Source organism: Planococcus citri, chromosome 2, assembly GCF_950023065.1.
Source record: "Planococcus citri chromosome 2, ihPlaCitr1.1, whole genome shotgun sequence".
NCBI classification, from domain to species: Eukaryota; Metazoa; Arthropoda; class Insecta; order Hemiptera; family Pseudococcidae; genus Planococcus; species Planococcus citri.
Window position 1 is genome coordinate 4,619,337 of NC_088678.1, and position 19,784 is coordinate 4,639,120.

At 34.7% G+C, this 19,784-nt stretch overlaps 2 protein-coding genes across 5 annotated transcripts in view; one reads left to right on the top strand and one right to left on the bottom strand.

Annotated features, from left to right (window-relative positions):
• The window catches only part of LOC135834272 (phenoloxidase subunit 1-like), a 37,309-nt gene that overhangs the window by 13,324 nt on the left and 4,201 nt on the right, over window positions 1-19,784 (bottom strand). For 3 of the 4 annotated variants that reach the window (XM_065348119.1, XM_065348117.1, XM_065348120.1), the window contains exons 3-11: window positions 19,019-19,326; window positions 18,679-18,927; window positions 18,366-18,565; window positions 18,160-18,229; window positions 16,129-16,230; window positions 15,896-16,021; window positions 15,649-15,822; window positions 15,381-15,516; window positions 15,118-15,278 (exon numbers count right to left, since the gene is read on the bottom strand). In XM_065348119.1, coding sequence (XP_065204191.1) covers window positions 15,118-15,278; window positions 15,381-15,516; window positions 15,649-15,822; window positions 15,896-16,021; window positions 16,129-16,230; window positions 18,160-18,229; window positions 18,366-18,565; window positions 18,679-18,753 — 1,044 coding nt within the window. In that variant the 5' untranslated portion in view covers window positions 18,754-18,927; window positions 19,019-19,326. Of the gene's footprint in view, window positions 1-14,541; window positions 14,953-15,117; window positions 15,279-15,380; window positions 15,517-15,648; window positions 15,823-15,895; window positions 16,022-16,128; window positions 16,231-18,159; window positions 18,230-18,365; window positions 18,566-18,678; window positions 18,928-19,018; window positions 19,327-19,784 lie in introns of those variants that run through there. The other variant, XM_065348121.1, reaches the window with a different exon arrangement.
• Window positions 422-13,830, top strand: LOC135834270 (phenoloxidase 1-like). Its single transcript, XM_065348112.1, has 13 exons — window positions 422-480; window positions 864-939; window positions 1,053-1,314; window positions 1,386-1,624; window positions 7,290-7,492; window positions 7,580-7,712; window positions 7,798-7,902; window positions 7,975-8,148; window positions 8,266-8,394; window positions 12,200-12,418; window positions 12,521-12,659; window positions 12,887-13,149; window positions 13,336-13,830. Exons 2-13 carry the CDS (start codon window positions 865-867, stop codon window positions 13,660-13,662), a joined length of 2,268 nt encoding a protein of 755 aa, XP_065204184.1. The 5' UTR covers window positions 422-480; window position 864; the 3' UTR covers window positions 13,663-13,830.

Sequence of the window (19,784 nt, forward strand, 5' to 3'; positions counted from 1 at the left end):
ATCGCTGTATTACATGGAATAATACATCGTATGTATATTTTGTACATACTCGTAGAATTTGGTTAGTAAAATTATTCATTCATCGTCTTCTAGAAAAGAAGAAAAAGTTATCAAATTTTCAAACACCTAATAATTGCTGTATTACATAGAATAATAGTACTCGTACGTACACATAGAATTTGGTTAGAAAAATGGATTCATCGTCTTCTAGAAAATGAGAAAAGATTATGAAATTTTCAAACACCTAACTTACTCGTATTGGAATTACCGCACGTGAATCTGGAAATCATTAACGATTCGTAAGAATTTTGTCATTTACGAAGTAAAATTCGGATCGTGAATCAAAAAAGAGTCGGTACCATCCAAGTACATACCTAATTACCTACCTATATAAGCATTGAGCATCGTCATATGTGAACATACGAGTATCGTGCATTGCAGAGTTATTCTACGCTTCAAAGCACCGATTTTCTACATCAAGTAAGTACCATCTTTTGCTACTTTTATTTTCAAATGAATCGTAATTGAGTTTAATTTACATAACCATAACTTATGCTTGATAATATTACATTTTGGTTTCATTCTGAATTTTATAAATCGTTCCTACCTATAGGGTTTCCTTTAAAACGAGCTTATTTTTTAAATATTTTGCCAGCAAAGCTGAGATTTTTTAGTCAAAGTATTTTCATTGATTTTTTTTCTTGGATGAAGATTGGAGGGGGCTTCTCAAAAGTAGTGTACCACCGAAGACACAAGGCCAATACTTATTTCTTAGAATTTTATTTAAAAAAACATACTTAAATTCTCGCCATTAAAAATGAATTCATCGTTACCTGGCTACAATATCTAATGCTTGTTCACAGAATGTCTGCCAACGTTCCAGATCAATTATTTGACGTAGTCTGCTTGTTACAAAAAGCAGCTCGACAAAATGTCCAAGTAAGTTTTCACTCTGCAATAATATGGCGAAATAGAAGAAAAGAAAAGAGATGGGTAAGTACCCTTTTATCTGCAATTTGAATTAAAAAATATCCTTCTCGTTTGGCAAACAGAAGCCAAAATTTGAACATCTGCAAGAACCGGAACCAGTCAAAGCACCACTAACCGGTCCAGTTAAATTGGCAAGAAAACGTTTAGAAATATCATGCGCAAGTTCCCACCCATTTGCACCAAAAAAAGAACCGGAAAACCCGCTCAGAGACCAGTACTTTGAGGCGGTGAAGTTTGCATCGAAGTTACGGAAAAGGGCACGTCTGGAAACATTCAACCCTCTTCATCAGAAATGCGCCTCATATTTGATCAACGTCTTCTACCGTATGTTGAGGAAATTCCTGACTGAAACTCGCATAGAGGACAGACAACCTAATAAATGCGTCTATTTGCAGGAATTCCGTTGCACAAATTAAAAGAAGCTGTCGAATACGCTCAAACGCAGGTGAATATTTCATTGTTGAATTATGCTCTTTCGGTAGCACTTCTCCATCGTGATGATGCCGTCAAAGCCAATATCCAACTGCCGTCTCATCTAACTACAGAGCCTGGAATGTACTTCGATATGCGAAGAGTTAAACATAATATGCCCAATCCAAAAGCAAACGGAATTATGTCTAGCGAAGTTCCGAAGGTAATTTTGCTGTTTTTTTTTTCATCTTTGTCGCCTGCAATTTGGCGGTTATCCACTTTTTTCAAAATTTATATACTTAGTAACTGTGTGAACTCGTTTAAGGATGGATACTGGTAAATGGTAAAAATTAAACTGTACCTCCGTTTTCAACTAAAAGGTTTGCGTTATTAATAAAAATATTAACCCTTTCGAGGTTCTTGTACTTCGAGTGAATCCGAATTGAAGATCTGGTGATTTCATCATGAGGCATCACTCCAAGGTTACAAAACAGAAAAAAAATTAAAAAAATTGTTCACGTCGCAAAAGAAGATGATAATATATTCGAAACTCTCATTGCTTCTAAGTACTTAATAATTGTTTTTTAGTGTTTTCATATCTTCCAAATTAGGTACAAAATTTCAGAACAATTTCTAAGCTTGCATTGCCTTTAAATTAAGAAATTTCTAGTTGATTTTCATAGTTTGCTTTGTTTTAAAACTTACAAAACTTTAAATCAATTTCCCGAATTCCGCATTGCTACGATTTCATATACTTAAATTTTCAGAATTCACATCGTATCTAAATTAACAAAATTTTAAATAACTATTCAGAATTTTGCATTGCTGCTGAGTTATGAAATTTTCAATCAATTTTTAGAATTCACATTACCTCTATACCTAATTACCAAACTTTGAATGATTTTTCAGAATTCTTATCGTATTCATAATAATTACAAAATTTCAAATCAATTTTCAAGTTCTAAGTATTTCATATCAGTTTTCAAGTTAGCATTACTTTAATCAATTTTTGGAATTCTCAGTGTCTCTTCTACTACTTATTTAGCATGATATGATAATAGAGAAGGTAAAAATATGGACCCCCTCTAGCTTTTTGGCTTTAAAGGGTAGAAAAAAATCATCAATTTTTTTTTCGAATATACCATTCGAAAGGCCAAAGACTCTACTATATTGTGTAAAAAAAAAATTGTTGAAAACTCACGGAGAAATTTGAAATTTAGAAAAATGACATAAAGTGGTAGAAATATGGACTCGGGTACAAATATGGACCCCTCAAAAAATGAATAAAAATTTCAGAAAATTGTACAAAAATTTATTTAAAGATGTTTTTGATGCTTTGGATTTGTCTTCTTTTCTCAGTATTCTAAAAACAATTGAATGAAAATTAGATGAAAAAAAAATTTAGGGGTCCATATTTATACCCATGCAAAAAATTGGCTATGTTGATGAAAAATGAAAAGATCATGGTCTCATTTTTAACACTTCGGACTTGTCTTCTTTGTTAATGATACTTTTCTCGACATTCTAAAAAATATTAAATCAAAATTAGGTAAAAAAATTTAAGCGTCCATATTTATACCCATGCAAAAAATCAGCTCAGTTTATGAAAAATGGAAAAAATTATGAAAATCAGTTGAAGTAAAGACAAATATGAAAATATGAAAAATTTGTAAAATTTTCCATTGGGAAGAAAATAATGCGCAAAAAAAAACAATTGCTGATGAGACACACTAAAGTATGCATGAATCCGAAATAAGTACTTGGATCATTGATACTACACTACTATAGTATAATTTTTAGTACTCAGCATGACCGTACCGCTAGTAGTTGTACACTAAACCATGGGGTGTCCACATTTGTACCTGGGTCCATAATTGTACCTTCTTCTCTAAAAATTGTATAAATTGTGTAAAAATTACTGATTTTAAAGTAAGTTATTTTTATATCATAAAAAGTACAAATTACTCATGTCAAGGTAATTTTTTACTTTACTTACAGTTATTGGTAGTTCATAACTCCTTTAAAAAAAATTAGAATGAGGTGGTTAGAGGGTTCAAAATTCGTGTTTTTTGCATCATCATCATGTACTCACACCAAAGCGTTTGCCTATCCAGTATTTCCTATAAAAATCTGTCACCTACCTACCTTACCAGGATTCGAACCTGGGTCCCTACAATTCCTATTCCTCCTACAAACACTAGCCACTCGGCTATCAGTACACTTTTGAGGGTTATGGCATTAAAAGAATATAATATTTGTTTAGTAAACACCCCGCCAAACCATTCCCACGTGAAATACTCTAGTGATGGGATATTATCGATATTTTGGGATATCGATACAATTTGACAAACGCTTTCTCAGTAAAATGAGTTGGCGGCACACGCCGCAACAAAGACGAGTTCCTTTCAGAATATCAGTGTCAGCTCGTTCATTCGTAGTTTTCCTCCGTTCGTTTTCGTTTATAATTCGTCGTTTTCGTTTTATTTTTGGGGGGGGGGGGCGGGGTGGGGTCACGAGCGTGACCCTGGATCGTCAAAATATCAAAGGTCTCATATTGATATACATTAGGGTGGGTCGAAAAAAAACGTCGGTCTCGGAATTTTCTGAAATTCACATATGTGGTTCCTTTTGAGTTGAAACCACCCCAAAAAAATTTTTTAGCCCCCCGGCACCATGGGGCTGAGCCACGTGGCCTCAAAGTGGGGCCATTTTAGCTAAAAATTCACGTTTTTCTGGTTTAAAGCTCCAAAATCGATTTTTAAAATTTACAGCTAGCACTCAATTTGTAGAGTTGGAGATGATGAATCTCCCTGTGGAGTTTGTTTTTTTGTTCGGTGGTCCCTTACATCTCCAACAAGTCATTGAAAGTACAAAAATAGCTGATTTTAAGGTGTCACAAAAATGTTTCCGCGAATTTATGCCCCAATGGTGTTTCATAGGAGAACATATCGATGTAGTAAGTTGTATAGGTACCTATGTAGTCAAGGGGTTAAATTCGGAATCATCAATATGCCCTCAGATTGCTGATAGGGTACATGATTCAAGTTTTATACAAGATTTTAGGATTTCATCAATTTGAAAATTTCATCAGATTCCTTCTACCTAATAACTTTTTTTTTATGTTTTCAAACAGTTTTTCTCTAGGATGCTTCGTTTCACCTCCAGATCGATTTTTATGCAAATTTTTCGAAGTTCATTTAAGAAAATTTTAGTTTTTTGTATAAAAAAATCAAAAACTATGCATCCTAAAACAAACTAATGACATTCTAACGATTCAAAATTTAATTCTCTACAATTTTGGTCAGGTGTAATTTTTTGTAGGGTATGCTTCGTTCACCTCCTGAAGCGATAAACTGATGCATTCGCAATTTTCCGGGATGCAAGCTGACTTTCATAAAACTTACACTTCTAAGCAAAATGCTTGTGCTTTGTCAATGAAGTGATCCATTGTGTCTGGAATTGTATCAAAACAAATTTGCCAGACCTACACTATCAATTGCGCGCACAGTAGTAAAGCTCTTTAATACAAGTATGGAAATAGATTATACTCTTAAGAAAGTCATAGGATTTTACGTAAGTTTTACGTACTGTGCAGTGCGCGAGCAAGCATCAAATCAGCTGTTCATGTACAACGTTGCACCCCATTGGTTGCTCCACCCACCTCCACCGCGTGACGACACCAACCTGCCATGCGCAGTACGTAACACATACATAAAATGCTATGACTTTCTTGAGAGCATAATCTATTTCCATACTTGTATTAAAGAGCTTTACACAGTAGATACTGTAGCAGTGTTACCACTGATACAGTAGCAAAAAGAAATATGGGCACTATAGTCTGGTCACCCTGTATTAAAAAAATTATGTAATATTATTGTTCTTGAAAAATAATATATGCTTTTTTAGAATTATTATGAAATTACTATACTTTGTTTCCTGAGATTGAGAAATCTTGAATTGAAGATAGGTATTTGAAAGAAAAATTATGTAAAAACGAAAAAAAAAAACAAAACTGAAACTGAAACCAAAATTTTTGTAAATAAGATCAAAACCGAAACCGAAAACCGAAATTTTGAATTTCAAAACCAAAACTAAACCGAAAACTGAAAAATCTCAAGGAAAAATTGGAGTGAAACTGTAATTGTAATTAAAATAATTAAGGTTAGCATCCCTGGCCAAAAGGTTGGCGAAACCGTATGGATTGTCAATAGGGATATGTACATACATATATCGGAAGTTTTTAACATTCATATAAAGACCATAAAACAGCTGATTTTTCATGAAAAGATGACGCAATCTCAACATTCCACCATCCTATTGATATGGCCCATGGCTACCATTAATAGCTGTAATAATCAATATTTTACTCTATTGGAGTCTGGAAATGGCCAAAAAGAGCAAAAAACACCTTTCAGAATTCATTTACAGATCTTTTGCATAATTTTCAAACATTTTTTTGATAATTGATATCAGATTTTTCATATTGATACATATCGCCTATTGGTACACTCACAGTAATACCTACACTCACATATCGATATATATATATCGATAATATCCCGCCACTAAAATACACAGCCAACGGACCAGGGGTGTAACAGGGTACAATGAGACAGCTGATTTGAAATGTGGAGATGGATTTGAACAACTGCTTCAATTAAAAATGAAAACATCTGAAATTTCACTTTGATTTTGAGGTCTGCTATGTAATATAATTACGTAAGTTTTACAAAACTGTTTTCTTGGGCCAACATTTTCAGAAAGCCTTGCTTTTTTGTTCTAAATTTTCCAAAAAGTAATCAGTTGCTTACCAAAATTATGAAAAATTTTACTTTTCAGTTTTCTTCTCAAGATTAAGGCAAAAAATCTAGAATTCTACTCTTTTGTAAAAACTGTAGATATCTGCATTTTTTGTGAGAATTGTAATCAAGCTTCTGTTGAAGTTTAATATCCAAAAATCTTGCCTTTTTTTGGCCAAAATCAAAAAAATTGCCAAAAAAGGTTTTTTTAAATGCAATACCGCAAAAATTGCAAAAAAAAAACTGTTGTTGTGGCCACAATTTTCAGAAACTCTTGGTTTTTTGTGGAAAATTGGATTTTTGTTGTCAAAATCATTTTAAAATATGATTTTTCGTGAATATTAGAGCGTTACAACAAGATTTATAATTGCTGATGAGCGTTATAATATTATTGTGATCAATTTTACATTGGTTTAAATGGGGTTGTCTATGTCTAGGGATCAGAGATGAAATCAGCATTATAACTGAAAGCGTTATAGTAAACGAGCTTTTACTGTAGGTACTCGAAAGTTTTTGGAATTCAGTTCCATTTCACATGTTTGTACTTCAATTGTAGGTATTTAGTTGTTATTTTGAATTTGTTTTCAAATAGGTACAGATTTTCTATATTTTAGTTTTTCTAATTTACTGGAGGAACCTTATGTCCTAATAAAAATCTGATGACAATAATCTGATAGAGAATAAAATTCTCTACGATTTTGTTTCAATGCAATTTTCCTAGGGTGCTCTGTTTTTGAGCTAAGTACATGTCTGCTAAGTTGCACCTGTTCAGATTTGCCCCAAATTGGGGTAAGTCCGAACAATTTGTATTCATTTCTACTGAGCAAAAGCTACTGAGACAATTGCGCTCGAATTTTCACCATAGGTTAAGAACCCTTATGGGAACATACAGAAAAAATTAATTGAGCCATATTGGTTCATTTGCAAGAGAGTATCCGTTGGTCAAATTGGCTACATATAAACCTTTGCTGAGGCCTTCTGTAGAGGCGGTGGGGTGGTGTTGGTGCACTTGCTAAGGGCTTCTCACTAGCTTTTCATAAGAAAGGGCAGACAATATTTACAACTTAGCAATACCCCTATTTTTTACAGACGTTTGTAGACATGACTGACGATTTCACCGCCACCAATCTTGATCCCGAAAACAAAGTAGCCTACTTCAGAGAAGACGTGGGATTAAATTTGCATCATCGTCACTGGCATGAAGTTTATCCTTATGAAGGAGAAGAATTCATTGTGAAAAAAGATCGCCGAGGGGAATTGTTCTATTACATGCACCAACAGATTCTAGCCAGGTAGATGATGTTTATTTTCATCTCAACATTATACACCATGAATTGAGAATTTTCATAGATTATTCATCTCACTCATATTCTTTATAGATATAACTTTGAAAGATTCAGCAACGGTTTACCTCGAGTCAAACCGTTTGAAAACTTCAGGGATCTCATAAAAGAAGGTTATTTCCCCAAATCCAGCGAATTCAGTTCCAGACCAGCAAATTCTAAGTGGGATGTATGTCAGACTTGAGAGCTATGTTATCTCTCCTTTTAGATAACACGACAACTCACCTATTTTTTTCTGTCGTTTCCCGTTGTAGGATCTTCATAGAGAATTCTTCTACACCAAGGTTTCTAGCATGGAGCGTTGGAGGGACAGACTATTCGATGCCATTGACAGAGGATACGCATACACCATAGATCCAGTAAGTACCTATACTTTTTCATCCAGCATTCTCTCCCATTTCAATAAAATTATCGGAGAATTCTTTTTTCAGCATACCAAAAAGGAGATTCTAAAGAAAATAGACGAAGAAACTGGAATCGATGAATTAGCAAACACTATTGAAGCTGTAGAAATTTCAAGTTGGAATCCTCGATACTATGGTAATTTGCACAACAGAGGGCATTTATTCTTTTCATATGTGCACGATCCGGATCACAGATTCCAGGTTAACATCTTGAATATACCTAAATATTTGTAGTTTTCCAAGAGCCATCATGCTCAGACTGCTACTGTATGCATAAGCAATGGCCATATTCTTGTTAGTGAACTTTTCATTTTACAGGAAGCGAGCGGTGTTATGTCTACTTCTGAGACTGCTATGAGGGATCCTATATTTTATCGTTGGCACGCATACATGGATGACATTTTTCAACATTATAAAAGAACACTTCCACCTTACACTATTGAACAGGTTGGCAGAAATTTATGTTGAAGTACATTCGGTATAATTTTTAAGTGTTGTATGTTTTGAAAGTTTGATCATATGCAGAATAATGTCACAAACATCCTGCTTGTAGGTACCTTACATTACAACAAACAATTTGAATTGAATTGAATAGAGAATAATTGAGGGAATCAAAGTTGTGAACAAATTGTCTGTTTTCATTGATCCAGAAAACTAAAATTTTATGAGGAAATTTGGAAATCTCTGGTTGGGATCTTGAATTCAGACGAATATCTGGAAACCCTCAAACATGATTGAGACTTCGGCAATTTTAGCAAAAAACAACACATGGAAAATTTTTTTAATAAAAATTACTATTTCAGTATAGTAACCGCATCCCATTCAAAAATACTAGTGATTTTTACTCAGCCAAAAAATATATTTTACCTAGAATTACTTAGGTAAAATTTTATTACCCGGTTGGCAAAACAGCATTTTTTAGACAGTGCATCTGAATAGGGATATGACCACATATCAGTCAGAATGTATTTTCTGACTGCCAAAACGGCAATATCTGACTGTGGTTCTGAGTGTGGATCTGACTAGTCAGATCCACACTCAGATCTCCACTCAGTCTTCTGACGAGTCAGCGCCATCTTGGAATATCAAAAAAATACTTGTTTCTGATTGGTTGATTGTAGTCAGACTGTAAATCTGACTGTCAAAACGGCAATTTCTGACTGCAGAAATGAGTAGTCAGATATCATCAGAAATGTGCCAATCGGGTACTCTCATAGTCGTCGTCGTGATTCCTTATCCTTTACAGGACATTGGAAATCGTATTTTTGTGGTACCCTATCAGGGTGAGACGTATGCCTATTGCCACTGCGATTATTCTAGGGAATCGACGTTGTTTCGAGCTTCCACTAGTAGTTTCCCATTGCTTTCTAGTGACATCTACACAAGCACCTTGGAGCTAGCCGGGTAGTTTAGAGACCCTGAGCTCCTCAGTGTTGACCTCTATAGACGCTCGAACCAGTTTCAGCTTTTTGATTCTGCCAACAGATGGCGTGCATTATCTGTTAGCTCGGCTAAACTGGTAGTCCCACGGTACTTGGCGTGTAATGTTGATAATTGCACGAAAGATTTTTTAATTACACGCACAAGCTTGCCTCTGTAGCTGCCCTCATAGAAAATCACTACTAGCGTCATTACTAAAAAAAAACACTAGTAACTTTTTCGGCAAGTAGCGTCACTACTACTGACAAACGTTACTAATGACTAGTAACGTTTGTCAATAGTAGTGACGCGCGCATATTTGCGCATTTTGCACTGAAAATCATGTCAAAAACATGTTAAAAGTAGCTATTTACTCGTAGACTGTCCTAGGACAACGGATTCTCCCCAAAAAAATGTTGAAAATCATAAAAAATTTTCTCACCGTAGGTGGGATTCGAACCTACAACCCCTTGCATCCTAATCATCTACCTTACCTACTAGGCCACTGTGGCAGTTGGAAGAAGTGGTGCTTAAAGCATTTATATGCGCTTTTCAGCACTCTGGAAGTCTGGACTTTGAAAAATTTCAAGTATGATGATTTTACAAAATTAAAACTGCGGATATATAGATGAGTTTTTGGTATGGTAATGCTTCTAGATATAAATTAAATGGATATTGAGTCATATCTACCTATAAAAACAAATAAGCTTTCCTTATTTGTAATTTTTTTGAAATTTATCCAAATTAAAAATGATGCAAAAAATTGATTTTCATGACTTAGGCATTTTAATTTTTTAGGAAGTTGTGATATTTTTAAAAATATAAATAGGACCCGAGCAAGCCAGGACAAAAGCTATTGACAATTGACAATTCTTCATTTTTTTCAGGACATAATTTTTGTATTTTCAAAAACAATCAATTTTGGCAAAAAAAATAGAAAATGTTAAATGATTATTTCCAGATGTTCTGCAAAAAATGACGTTTTTAGATTGAGGATTTCTGGTAATTTGACTGAAATGCATCTGAGGAACCTTTTTTTAAAAAAAAGATCAAGTAAAAAAACGTGATGTGAGAAAATGTCAATTTTCCTACTCTCTAATTTTGGTTAGAAAAAGGAAAAGGAAAATGATCTGGCCTGAGCAGAAAGTTTTGAAAATTCATAATTTAAAAAAACATGGTTTGTGTGGGCTTGGTCATTAGTAGCGTTGAACCATTCACTAGTAACGTCGAGTCAGTCGCTAGTAGCGCCAAACTGATCACTAGTAACGTCAAGGCAGTCGCTAGTAACGCCAAGCTTATCACTAGTAACGTTGAGTTGGTCGCTAGTAGTGTTCAGTTGGTCGCTAGTAGCGTTGAGTCGATCGCTAGTAGTGACGAGCTGGTCGCTAGTAGTGACGAGCTGGTCGCTAGTAGTGACGAGCTGGTCGCTAGTAGTGACGAGCTGGTCGCTAGTAGTGTCAAGTTGGTCACTAGTAGCGTCAGTACACACGCTAGTAACGTTTTCGAAAACGCTAGTAACTTTTTCGGAAACACTAGTAGTTTTTTGAAGTCACTAGTAGTGATTTTCTATGAGGGTGGGTTTGAACCGGGTACCTCGTGAACGGAGGTTCGCGGCTCTACCTACTACGCCACCGAGGGACTCACTCTCATAGTAAAATTTACTAATCTCGTATTAAAAATCACAATATTTTTGAATGGGATCCAGTTACTGTGTGAAATAGTAAAAATTATCCATAATTTTTTTTCTATGCACTTATACCTACCCTAATTGCCTTTTGATAACGCGATATGGTTTTTAGAGTAATTAAATTCCAAAATCAATTGTATAAGTGTTCTAATGGGATTTGGTGGCGTAGGTAATTGGGTAATTTGTTTGTTATGATTACCTCACCTCTCACCATATAATGGGCTAATCCATCACCAACCCATATATAGTCACTTAAGATGTCCTTAATTGGGGCTTTCTTAGCACTAGGAGTGGCCCCTGGGCTGCCTAGTGGTTGTTGTTTCCCAGACATGAGTCTTCATCGTCGCTCGTACTTACCTGTATAATTATTATGCAAAAATTATACCTACCTCTGGCTAATTTTTGTCAGAATAAAGTGAGACTGTTACTCAACTTTTTACTAATAAAGCAATTTTTCTTGCTATTTTTTTTTCAAATGAGAATTTTTGGAAATTACTGGCTAAACGTGAAATCTTGACAATTTTGATTAAAAAAAAAAAAAAAAACAGAGCTCTTTTTGGACAATTTTTGACAAAAAAGATCAATTGAAAAATTATTGGGAATAAAGTGAAACTTTTAAGAAATTTTTAGAAAAAATTGATTTTCTTTCAAAAAAATTTGACTTTTCTTAATAACTTTTCAGGTGAGAAGTGACTTGGAAATTTTCGAATTTTTGCAAAAGAGCACCCAGAACTCAAGCACCGATCAATGATACAAGTGTTGAGGCTCATTTCAGACCCTTCAAAAAAAAATCAAAACCCCATAACATTGGGATTTTGATTTTTTTTTTGTGGACATTTGATCAAATCTTAGAGAACCCTCATAAATTTTCATTTCTTGCATAATATGTACATATAATTCATATCACACATGACTTATATATCCACATATGTAGATACTTGATCTTCCACTGTGGCAATTAAGAGAACATTAATATTCCTAGCCTATAAGAACAAAATCTAAGTAATATTTTATAAGCCATTTTTTCATCGTCTTCAACTTATCGTAGTGGATTTCGTTTTGACTACAAATGAAATGAAATGCATGTTGAGGTACTGTAAATGAACGTAAGTACAGGTAACAATTAACATGGTAAAATGTTTACAGAGACAATTTAAAGGAATCGAAATCAAAGACGTAAAAATTCAATCTCAAGATCCCAAGCCAGACCATAATGATGAAGGCAATGTCCTCAGAACATACTGGGAAAAAGATGCAGTTGATATTACTCATGGTTTGCTCAACCAAGATGCGAATAAAACAAACGAACATGTTTACGCAGGTTTCACCCATTTACAACATAGAGAATTCGAATACAAAATCGAAGTAAGTGTTGCCTCCTTTTTTAAAAAATACATATGTATATCACATTCCCTCAGACAAGGATCATTCACCTACCACGACTCGGTTGTTTTATTTTATTTCCAGGTTGAAAACACCCTCCACCATGATGTAATTGGAACTGTGAGAATTTTCTTGGCTCCGCATGTAGATGAAACTGGATCTCCAAATACTTTCAATGGTCAACGAAGAATGTTCATTGAAATGGACAAGTTTACAGCCAAACGTAAGTATTTAGATCTTCAAAAATCAGGTCAACACTTTTTGCTGGAGAAATTTAAAAATTCTGAGGAAATTTAAAAAATAAAATCCCATCAAAGATCCCAGAATTACTCAAAATGAACAAATGCAAATTTCACATGTTTCCCATGAACAGGAGTTGATTTTCAATTGTTTGAATTTCTGAAAAAAGTAACATATTCCTACCTATCTACTAACTTTTTTCCCCCATAGTGCCTGCCAAAGAAATTACCAATGTGAAGCGTAAATCCGTCGAATCGTCGGTGACAATTCCATTTGAAAAGACTTTTATGACTTTATCTGATGTCCAACAACTGGTGAAAAATAATGATAAGCTTAACCAAGAATGGAGTACAGCACAGAACGGGTACTGTGGCTGTGGTTGGCCGCATTATTTGTTGATTGGAAAGGGAGTTCCTGGAAAAGGACTGGAGTGTGATTTGTTCGTAATGATAACGAATTACGAAGACGATCGAGTGAGTGTATAACATTTTGGAATTCTTATCTTATGAATAAAATTAAATTTAGAAAAAAATTCATGAAGTAGGTACAGAATTTGATTTAGTAGGTAATATTTTTTAAAAAAATTCTCGATCGAGTAAATGCTGGGTTTTTGATTTCGTGCCATAATAAAATGTACAATTTTTTGAACCCTAACGCAGGTTGATGAAAGCCCACTACATCAGAAATGTTGCGACAAGTCATCCCTCAGCTATTGTGGAGTACGTAACAAGAAGTACCCAGACAAGAAACCCATGGGATTCCCATTCGATCGTGCTATCCCCAATTTACACGCCACCATAAACGATTTCATGACTGAAAAACAAGAAGATTTTGAAAGACAGAAAACTGAAGATCCTGAAATGGAAATGCCTCGTCGATTATCTAACATGATAGTTGTTCCAGTTCGAGTTAAACATGAAGAGGGCAAACCTAAATGTGGCAAGACCTTGAGGAATGCCGGATTTAACGAAGAAACTTACGTGTAAACTGTTTTTTAAAACTGCTGTAGGAATGAGGATTCCTTAGCTGCGATCATTGTATATGTACCTACCTATTAATCTGTTACTTAATTTATTAGTTTGAATTACCTATACCTACCTACTGTAAAAAATTCGTTTCAATTTATGTACTTTAATTAAATATTTGCAACCATCTATCGTTAATTCACTACCTATATTTTAAGACGTTCTGAAGCCTTCGAAAGTACCTACTTACGTATTTTGGAAATTTCAGATTTTGACGTAGTGTCATATAAGAACCGTCCAAATACTTAATTGACTTCAAAACGTATAAACGCGACTGTAGCTTCTTATATTGATACAATTACTTATTAATCATTTCACACACCCATTTTCAAAAATCCTTTATGAACAGCATGTTGTTCAAAATCATTACTAAATGGCCGAAGAAGTAGGTATAGTTTAGTTTCATTCCGAACTGGCAGAAATTGATTTTACGTATACCCAGTTCGAACCCTTCAAATCCATTAGGAACGGGTTTGAACTGTTTAGAGATTTTTTGGAGCCTTCAGCTGGAATACTTATTCAATTTCGAAAAAGTGAAAGGCATGTCTGTTTTGAAAGATATCATCAAACGAATTGCGTTTTTGACTCGTGAATATTTCCAATTAAAAATACTTATCAACTGTTTCAATTTTAATTAGGCTACCTATTAATGGTTCAATAATTACTCAAGACACGTAGAATTAGTTAATCTACGTAGGTGTTTATTTTTTAAAAACTGCATTTCAAAGAAGTTTCGCTACGTTTGAAAGCAATTACATAAATACGTTAAAGATGCACGCCCTTGAACCTTTGAAAAAGAGCAAATACCTACCTACATTTTATTCTCACTTAGTGTGTAGGTACTTCGCAGAAATATTATTTTATTTTTTATTAGAAAAAGAATCAAACCTAATTTCGTACGATATGGATTAAAAATATATTCGTAATGATATAAGAAATTGAAAAAAACTTAGGTAATGAAAATGCACTTAGGTATTTACCTACCAATAAAAATAAAAAATAATCTAATACGAAAGAATCTTAGGAAAATAGTCTGTAAGCTTCATCTAAATTGCTCAATCACTGTTGACATGGATATCCCAAACCCTTTAGTGATTCGCTGCATTTTGTTTGTGCTAGGTGTTTTATTTTAATTTGGGTCAACGACATATTTGGCAATCGAGTGTCTAAAATATCGTTTTTAGTTGCACCATCTTCTTTCAAGATATCGCGATCGAATGGGAATCCCAGTGGTCTGCGGTCGTTGTCAGTCTATTACAAATATGAAGAGCAACATGATATTTCAATTGAATTAATTATACGTATAAAAAATATAGCTCAGTGAGCATTCAAGCAATGGGTAGGTATGTAGATTAAACGACGTAGGGTAATCACATCGTTATCGTCATCAAAACCCCATATCAAACAGAAACTCACCTCATCTTTTTCATTTTTTGTGATAATTACAAACAAATCACATGGAAAACCTTGTTCTGTACCTTTACCGACGAGTAAGTGCCGAGGCCAACCACATGTTCCATTGATCACCGTAGACTCTCCTGATTTACGTGTGATAACGGTGGTTTGGCTGCCAGTAACTAATGAAAAAGAATCACCCATTTAATTAAAATACTGATTCGCGAATCGATTGAAACTAATTCTGATCTTTAAGATAAAACTTGATAGAGACAGATACTCACAATTGAATACGAACTTATCCATTTCCACGAATGTTCGTCGTTTTTCCTCGTATGGAATTTTCTCCTCTGAATGTGGAGCTAGGAAAATTCTCACCGTGCCTGAGACATTCTCATTGTCAGTAAAGTTATTTTCAACCTGAAAATTGAATGAAAAATTGTTCAGATCAAAGTTTTTGTACAACGTGTTTACTGGATAGAAAAATTTTCAAATTTTTGATCAAAATAATGATATGGGATTTTGAAAATATGTAGGTATGCAATTACCTACCTCAATCTTGTATTCGAATTCTTCATGTTGTAAGTGGGTGTGAACGGCGTAAATTTTTTCAAATACAGAGGGTGCCATTTTTTGTGTGATATTAATCGCATCTTTTTCCCAAAAAGTTTCAAGAATTTGAGGTAGTATTTCTACTTTTGAAATATTAATACCTTCGAATCGTATCTGCAAAAATATTCGAGTTTATAATGGGAGTTATTTTTTCTCATATCGTATTGAAAATGCAGTCAAGTCTTACATCGTCGGTGTATTGGTTCAAATTTTTTTTCTTTTGATAAAACGAGTCATCCATATGTTTGCATCGACGATAAAACATTGGATCTCGTAGAGCTGTTTCTGCTTGCAAAATATTGTCCAATAATCCCTGTAAAGGAAGAAAACAAGTAGGTAATGTGCCACTTCGGTAAATCTCAACTTATTATAACTGTTTTTTTTTTTTTTTTTTTTTTTTTATAAGTAAGCAATTTTTACCTTCGACTTTTGATCTGTATTATCCAAATTAGAGATAAATGACATCTCATAACTTTTACTTAGGTCTGCGAACGAAGTTTCATTGCTTCCTTGTTCAAGTTTCTGTTTTAAAATTCACAATTTAAGTAACAAGTTCATTTGATGGAGTCGTATAACGACCATCATATAAACAGGTAAAACTATTTCTACGTGTTTAGGAAGTACCTAGTGGTTATTATATCTGATCAGGCTTGCTTTTACGCATATTTGATCAGTTGCCAACGTTTTCCAGATCTTGATCTGACCCAGCTGTGACAGCCTTTATAATAGCGGATGTAGCGAGCTGATATACCCAAAAAAATTGACGATGCCCAGAAAAATATCACCTTCCAATTTTACACAATTATATGGATTCAAATTGAACTAATGTGACTGAAATTTTGATGAAAAATCGACTCGCAATTGACACGAAGCCGCAAAAAAAATACCAAAACCAAATTTCAATTCAGTTCAATTCAATCGGCATTGGTTTGGTTTGGTGCATGTTTGATGATCACGCCCCGCCCCCCCCCCCACCGATTGACTTCAAACACATGGCATTCGTTTGTGCTACGTTTGTGCTGCTCCCCTTCCTGTGGTATCGAGGGGTTATTTGCGGAAAACCAAAAAAACTAATTTTGATGATTTTGAGAATGCTTTTTTTGAGCTTTTAAGCTCAAAGGTTTCTCCCAATTAAAATTGATATTGACCGAGTTATACAGAAGATTTCAAGAAACAATTTTGGTTTGAACATTTTTTTGTACCACCAAATAGGTGAAGAGATGAACGGATTTTCAAGTAGGGGGAGGGGGTTAGATGCTTGGAAAATAGAGAGCGAGAAAAATGGGCATCTGGGCTAAACTTTTTTGTACTCGAAAACAACCGCAATTTGACTTTCTTTGAACCACCAGTGCCCAGCCAGAAATTTCAAATTTCTCTGGAGGGGCAAAAACTTAGATGCCTTTATTTTTTAAAAAAATTGGGTATGGGAGGAATGAGTGCTCTGAACGGCTTTATCGATGCTTGAATGGCCACTAGGTAAGCAAGTGCTCCTAGAGTGCTTCAAGGGCCTTACAGTGACTCTGAGAGTTTGCATCCTCCCACCAAACATGAAAACGTGACTACCTGAACAAGATGTCAAAAACCAATATTGTCAACTGTAAATCAAATTATGCCCGAAGCCAAATTCAAAACATGAAATACTCAGGACATAATTTACCAGGATCTTAAGATAATCCTAAAATATACTACCTATAATATTTATCTATAATTTTAAATATGAAACTTATAAGACAAAAAACAATCTTTTCTTGTGGGTAGTTGATGAGAAGCCCTAAGCAAGTGCACCAACTGCCCACAAAAGTCCAAATAAACCTAGTGGTAATAACTATAGGGGACCTAACTTGTTAGGATTACCCCTAGGTGAAATCACTCCCCCTTCAAATTTCACCCTGAAACGGATTGGGGGCTCAGTCATGATTAGAACAGGTACGCGTGGAAACGAAACCTGGGAAGTGACAAACTGGGCCTTAGTCAACTGCCTAGGGGTTTGGGCCGCGGTGAACAATCGTCTCACCTCCCCCTCTCCCCTTTTCCTTTCCTGCTTAGACTTGGGGTGAAGCTGTAATTATATTTAGATACATATGTGTTTATTCTAGTAACCCTTAGTCTAAGATTGTTTTTTTCTTTAATAATTGTTTTTTTCTTTAATAATAAAATACCCCCACCGCATGGTGAGGATTGGGGGGAAAAACATCATTTTCCTTGAATTTTGACTGCATAGTTAGGGCTACCATTTTACTTGTCCTAACAACATTTTTTTGAGGGGGGGTTGCAGCACTGACATCCGGACCAAGTGCTCAACCTAGATCCAACAGTGCTCTATCCTTTCAAGAGGGTTGCCCCTCCTGTTTTGAAACTAGAAAGACCGATAAAATCTATCTTCATAGGTAATTCGATAAATAACAATTTACATAAGAACTTGAAATGATTTTTGTACGTATAAAAACTTACCAATTCGGTTATATTAAACTGAGATGATTCAACTGCAGATAATCCATTGCATAGTCTTTCGAAATTGTACCTGAACGTGATACATGAACAAGTTATAAGTAATTGAAAATAAGATTTTCAACATTGCTACAATACCATGTACCTATACCTACCTAAGTAAAAATCGTGAAAGAAGTAGGTAGGTAAGTAATAAAGGAAGAGCTCACCTTGCTAACAATTGTTGATGCTCGTAATAGAACAATTCTCCTCGACTTAGATTCATTGGGAAAAGTGGCTGCTCGAGTTCGAGGAATGGGTTAACTTCATACCAATGACGATAGTGCCAATTCAGTCCAATATCTTTTGCGAAGTAGACATCCGGATCTTGATTGGTTGAAGTTTCATTATCATTTATGTGCACAAATATCTGCGAATAGGCGAAGGTAATGGCTGAGATTAAAATGAGCTTTGATCTAAGTACCTATAGGTACTAATAAATATTTTGTAATAAGCTATACGCAAGTAGGTAATCTTCCTTACCGCGTTTGGTTTTCCTGTACCGTTCTTTAGAATTTCACCATTGCTATTTTCGACATCTTTTTTAATTTTATCCATATCGAAATACTTTTCTGGGTAGATTTCCAGGTGGGAAAGCAATATTTTTACAGCAACTTTCGCCTCGTCATCGCGATGACTTATGCCGCGTTATCATTGCGTAGTAGAGTAATTCGAGATTGACTTTTTCACGTGCGTAGTCAAAAAACTCCTGCGTTTTCGACGGGTTACCGTCTGTAAGTTTTAAAAAATTGTTAATAGGTAAGTACCTATTTAATCTACTTCTTTAGATATGAAATAAAGATTTTGAGACTTGCTATCTTACAGAAGAATTCTACAATCAAAGGTTGGGCGTATTTTCGATGGACTTGATTTAAGATTTCAAAACATTCTTTCTTGGTGAGGTTTAATGTCGGTGTAACGGCGTTTACGAAATCTTGCGGAATCGTCTTGTTTTTTGGGGGGGTTCCATCAGTTGTATCGTTCGATCTAGTTTCCGTTCTAGCATCAGATGGTTGCTCATTAGGAGTACTTGTTCCATTGGTGACCGTTCTCACCGTTCTATCGATGGTTGACTTATTTGGATTCTGGAAAATCTCAATAACGTATTGGAAAACTTCGTCGAAACCCATTCTATAGCAAAAAGATAGGTAATTAATTACGGTAATGGTGTTATCTTCAAAAGCTCAACCAATTTTTAAAACTAACGTAAGGAAAACAATCAAGGACACAGAGTTTCTCACAAATAGTTCATAAGTTGTAAATATCATAAACATGTATGCTTCTTGGATTTTCCCCCCATTTTTTAAAAATTAGTACTAACTTTGAAATTTCGTAAGAATTTTAAAAATGAGCTCTCAAATAAGCTCAACTTGACTTGAAAAATTCTTGAAAATTTTTTCGAAACTGGGTACCTACTCTCAATATTACACAATTACATAGATAGGTGCTTTTATTGAAATGCTAGAATCAGTTTTCCTCCGAGTTTTAGCAGTTTCGAGCAATCAGGTTCGAAGCTTGGGCAGGCTATGAAAAGAAATTTCAAATCAACAAATGTTAGGTAGTTTGAAGCATCGAAGCATTCTGAAAAC

Bases quoted from the DNA above. Each gene is read 5' to 3' on its own strand.
- LOC135834270 (XM_065348112.1), top strand. From the start codon at position 865: ATGTCTGCCAACGTTCCAGATCAATTATTTGACGTAGTCTGCTTGTTA. The intron at 8,149-8,265 runs GTTAACATCTTG...TTCATTTTACAG, and splicing joins ATCCGGATCACAGATTCCAG to GAAGCGAGCGGTGTTATGTC. The intron at 12,660-12,886 runs GTAAGTATTTAG...TTTCCCCCATAG, and splicing joins GGACAAGTTTACAGCCAAAC to TGCCTGCCAAAGAAATTACC.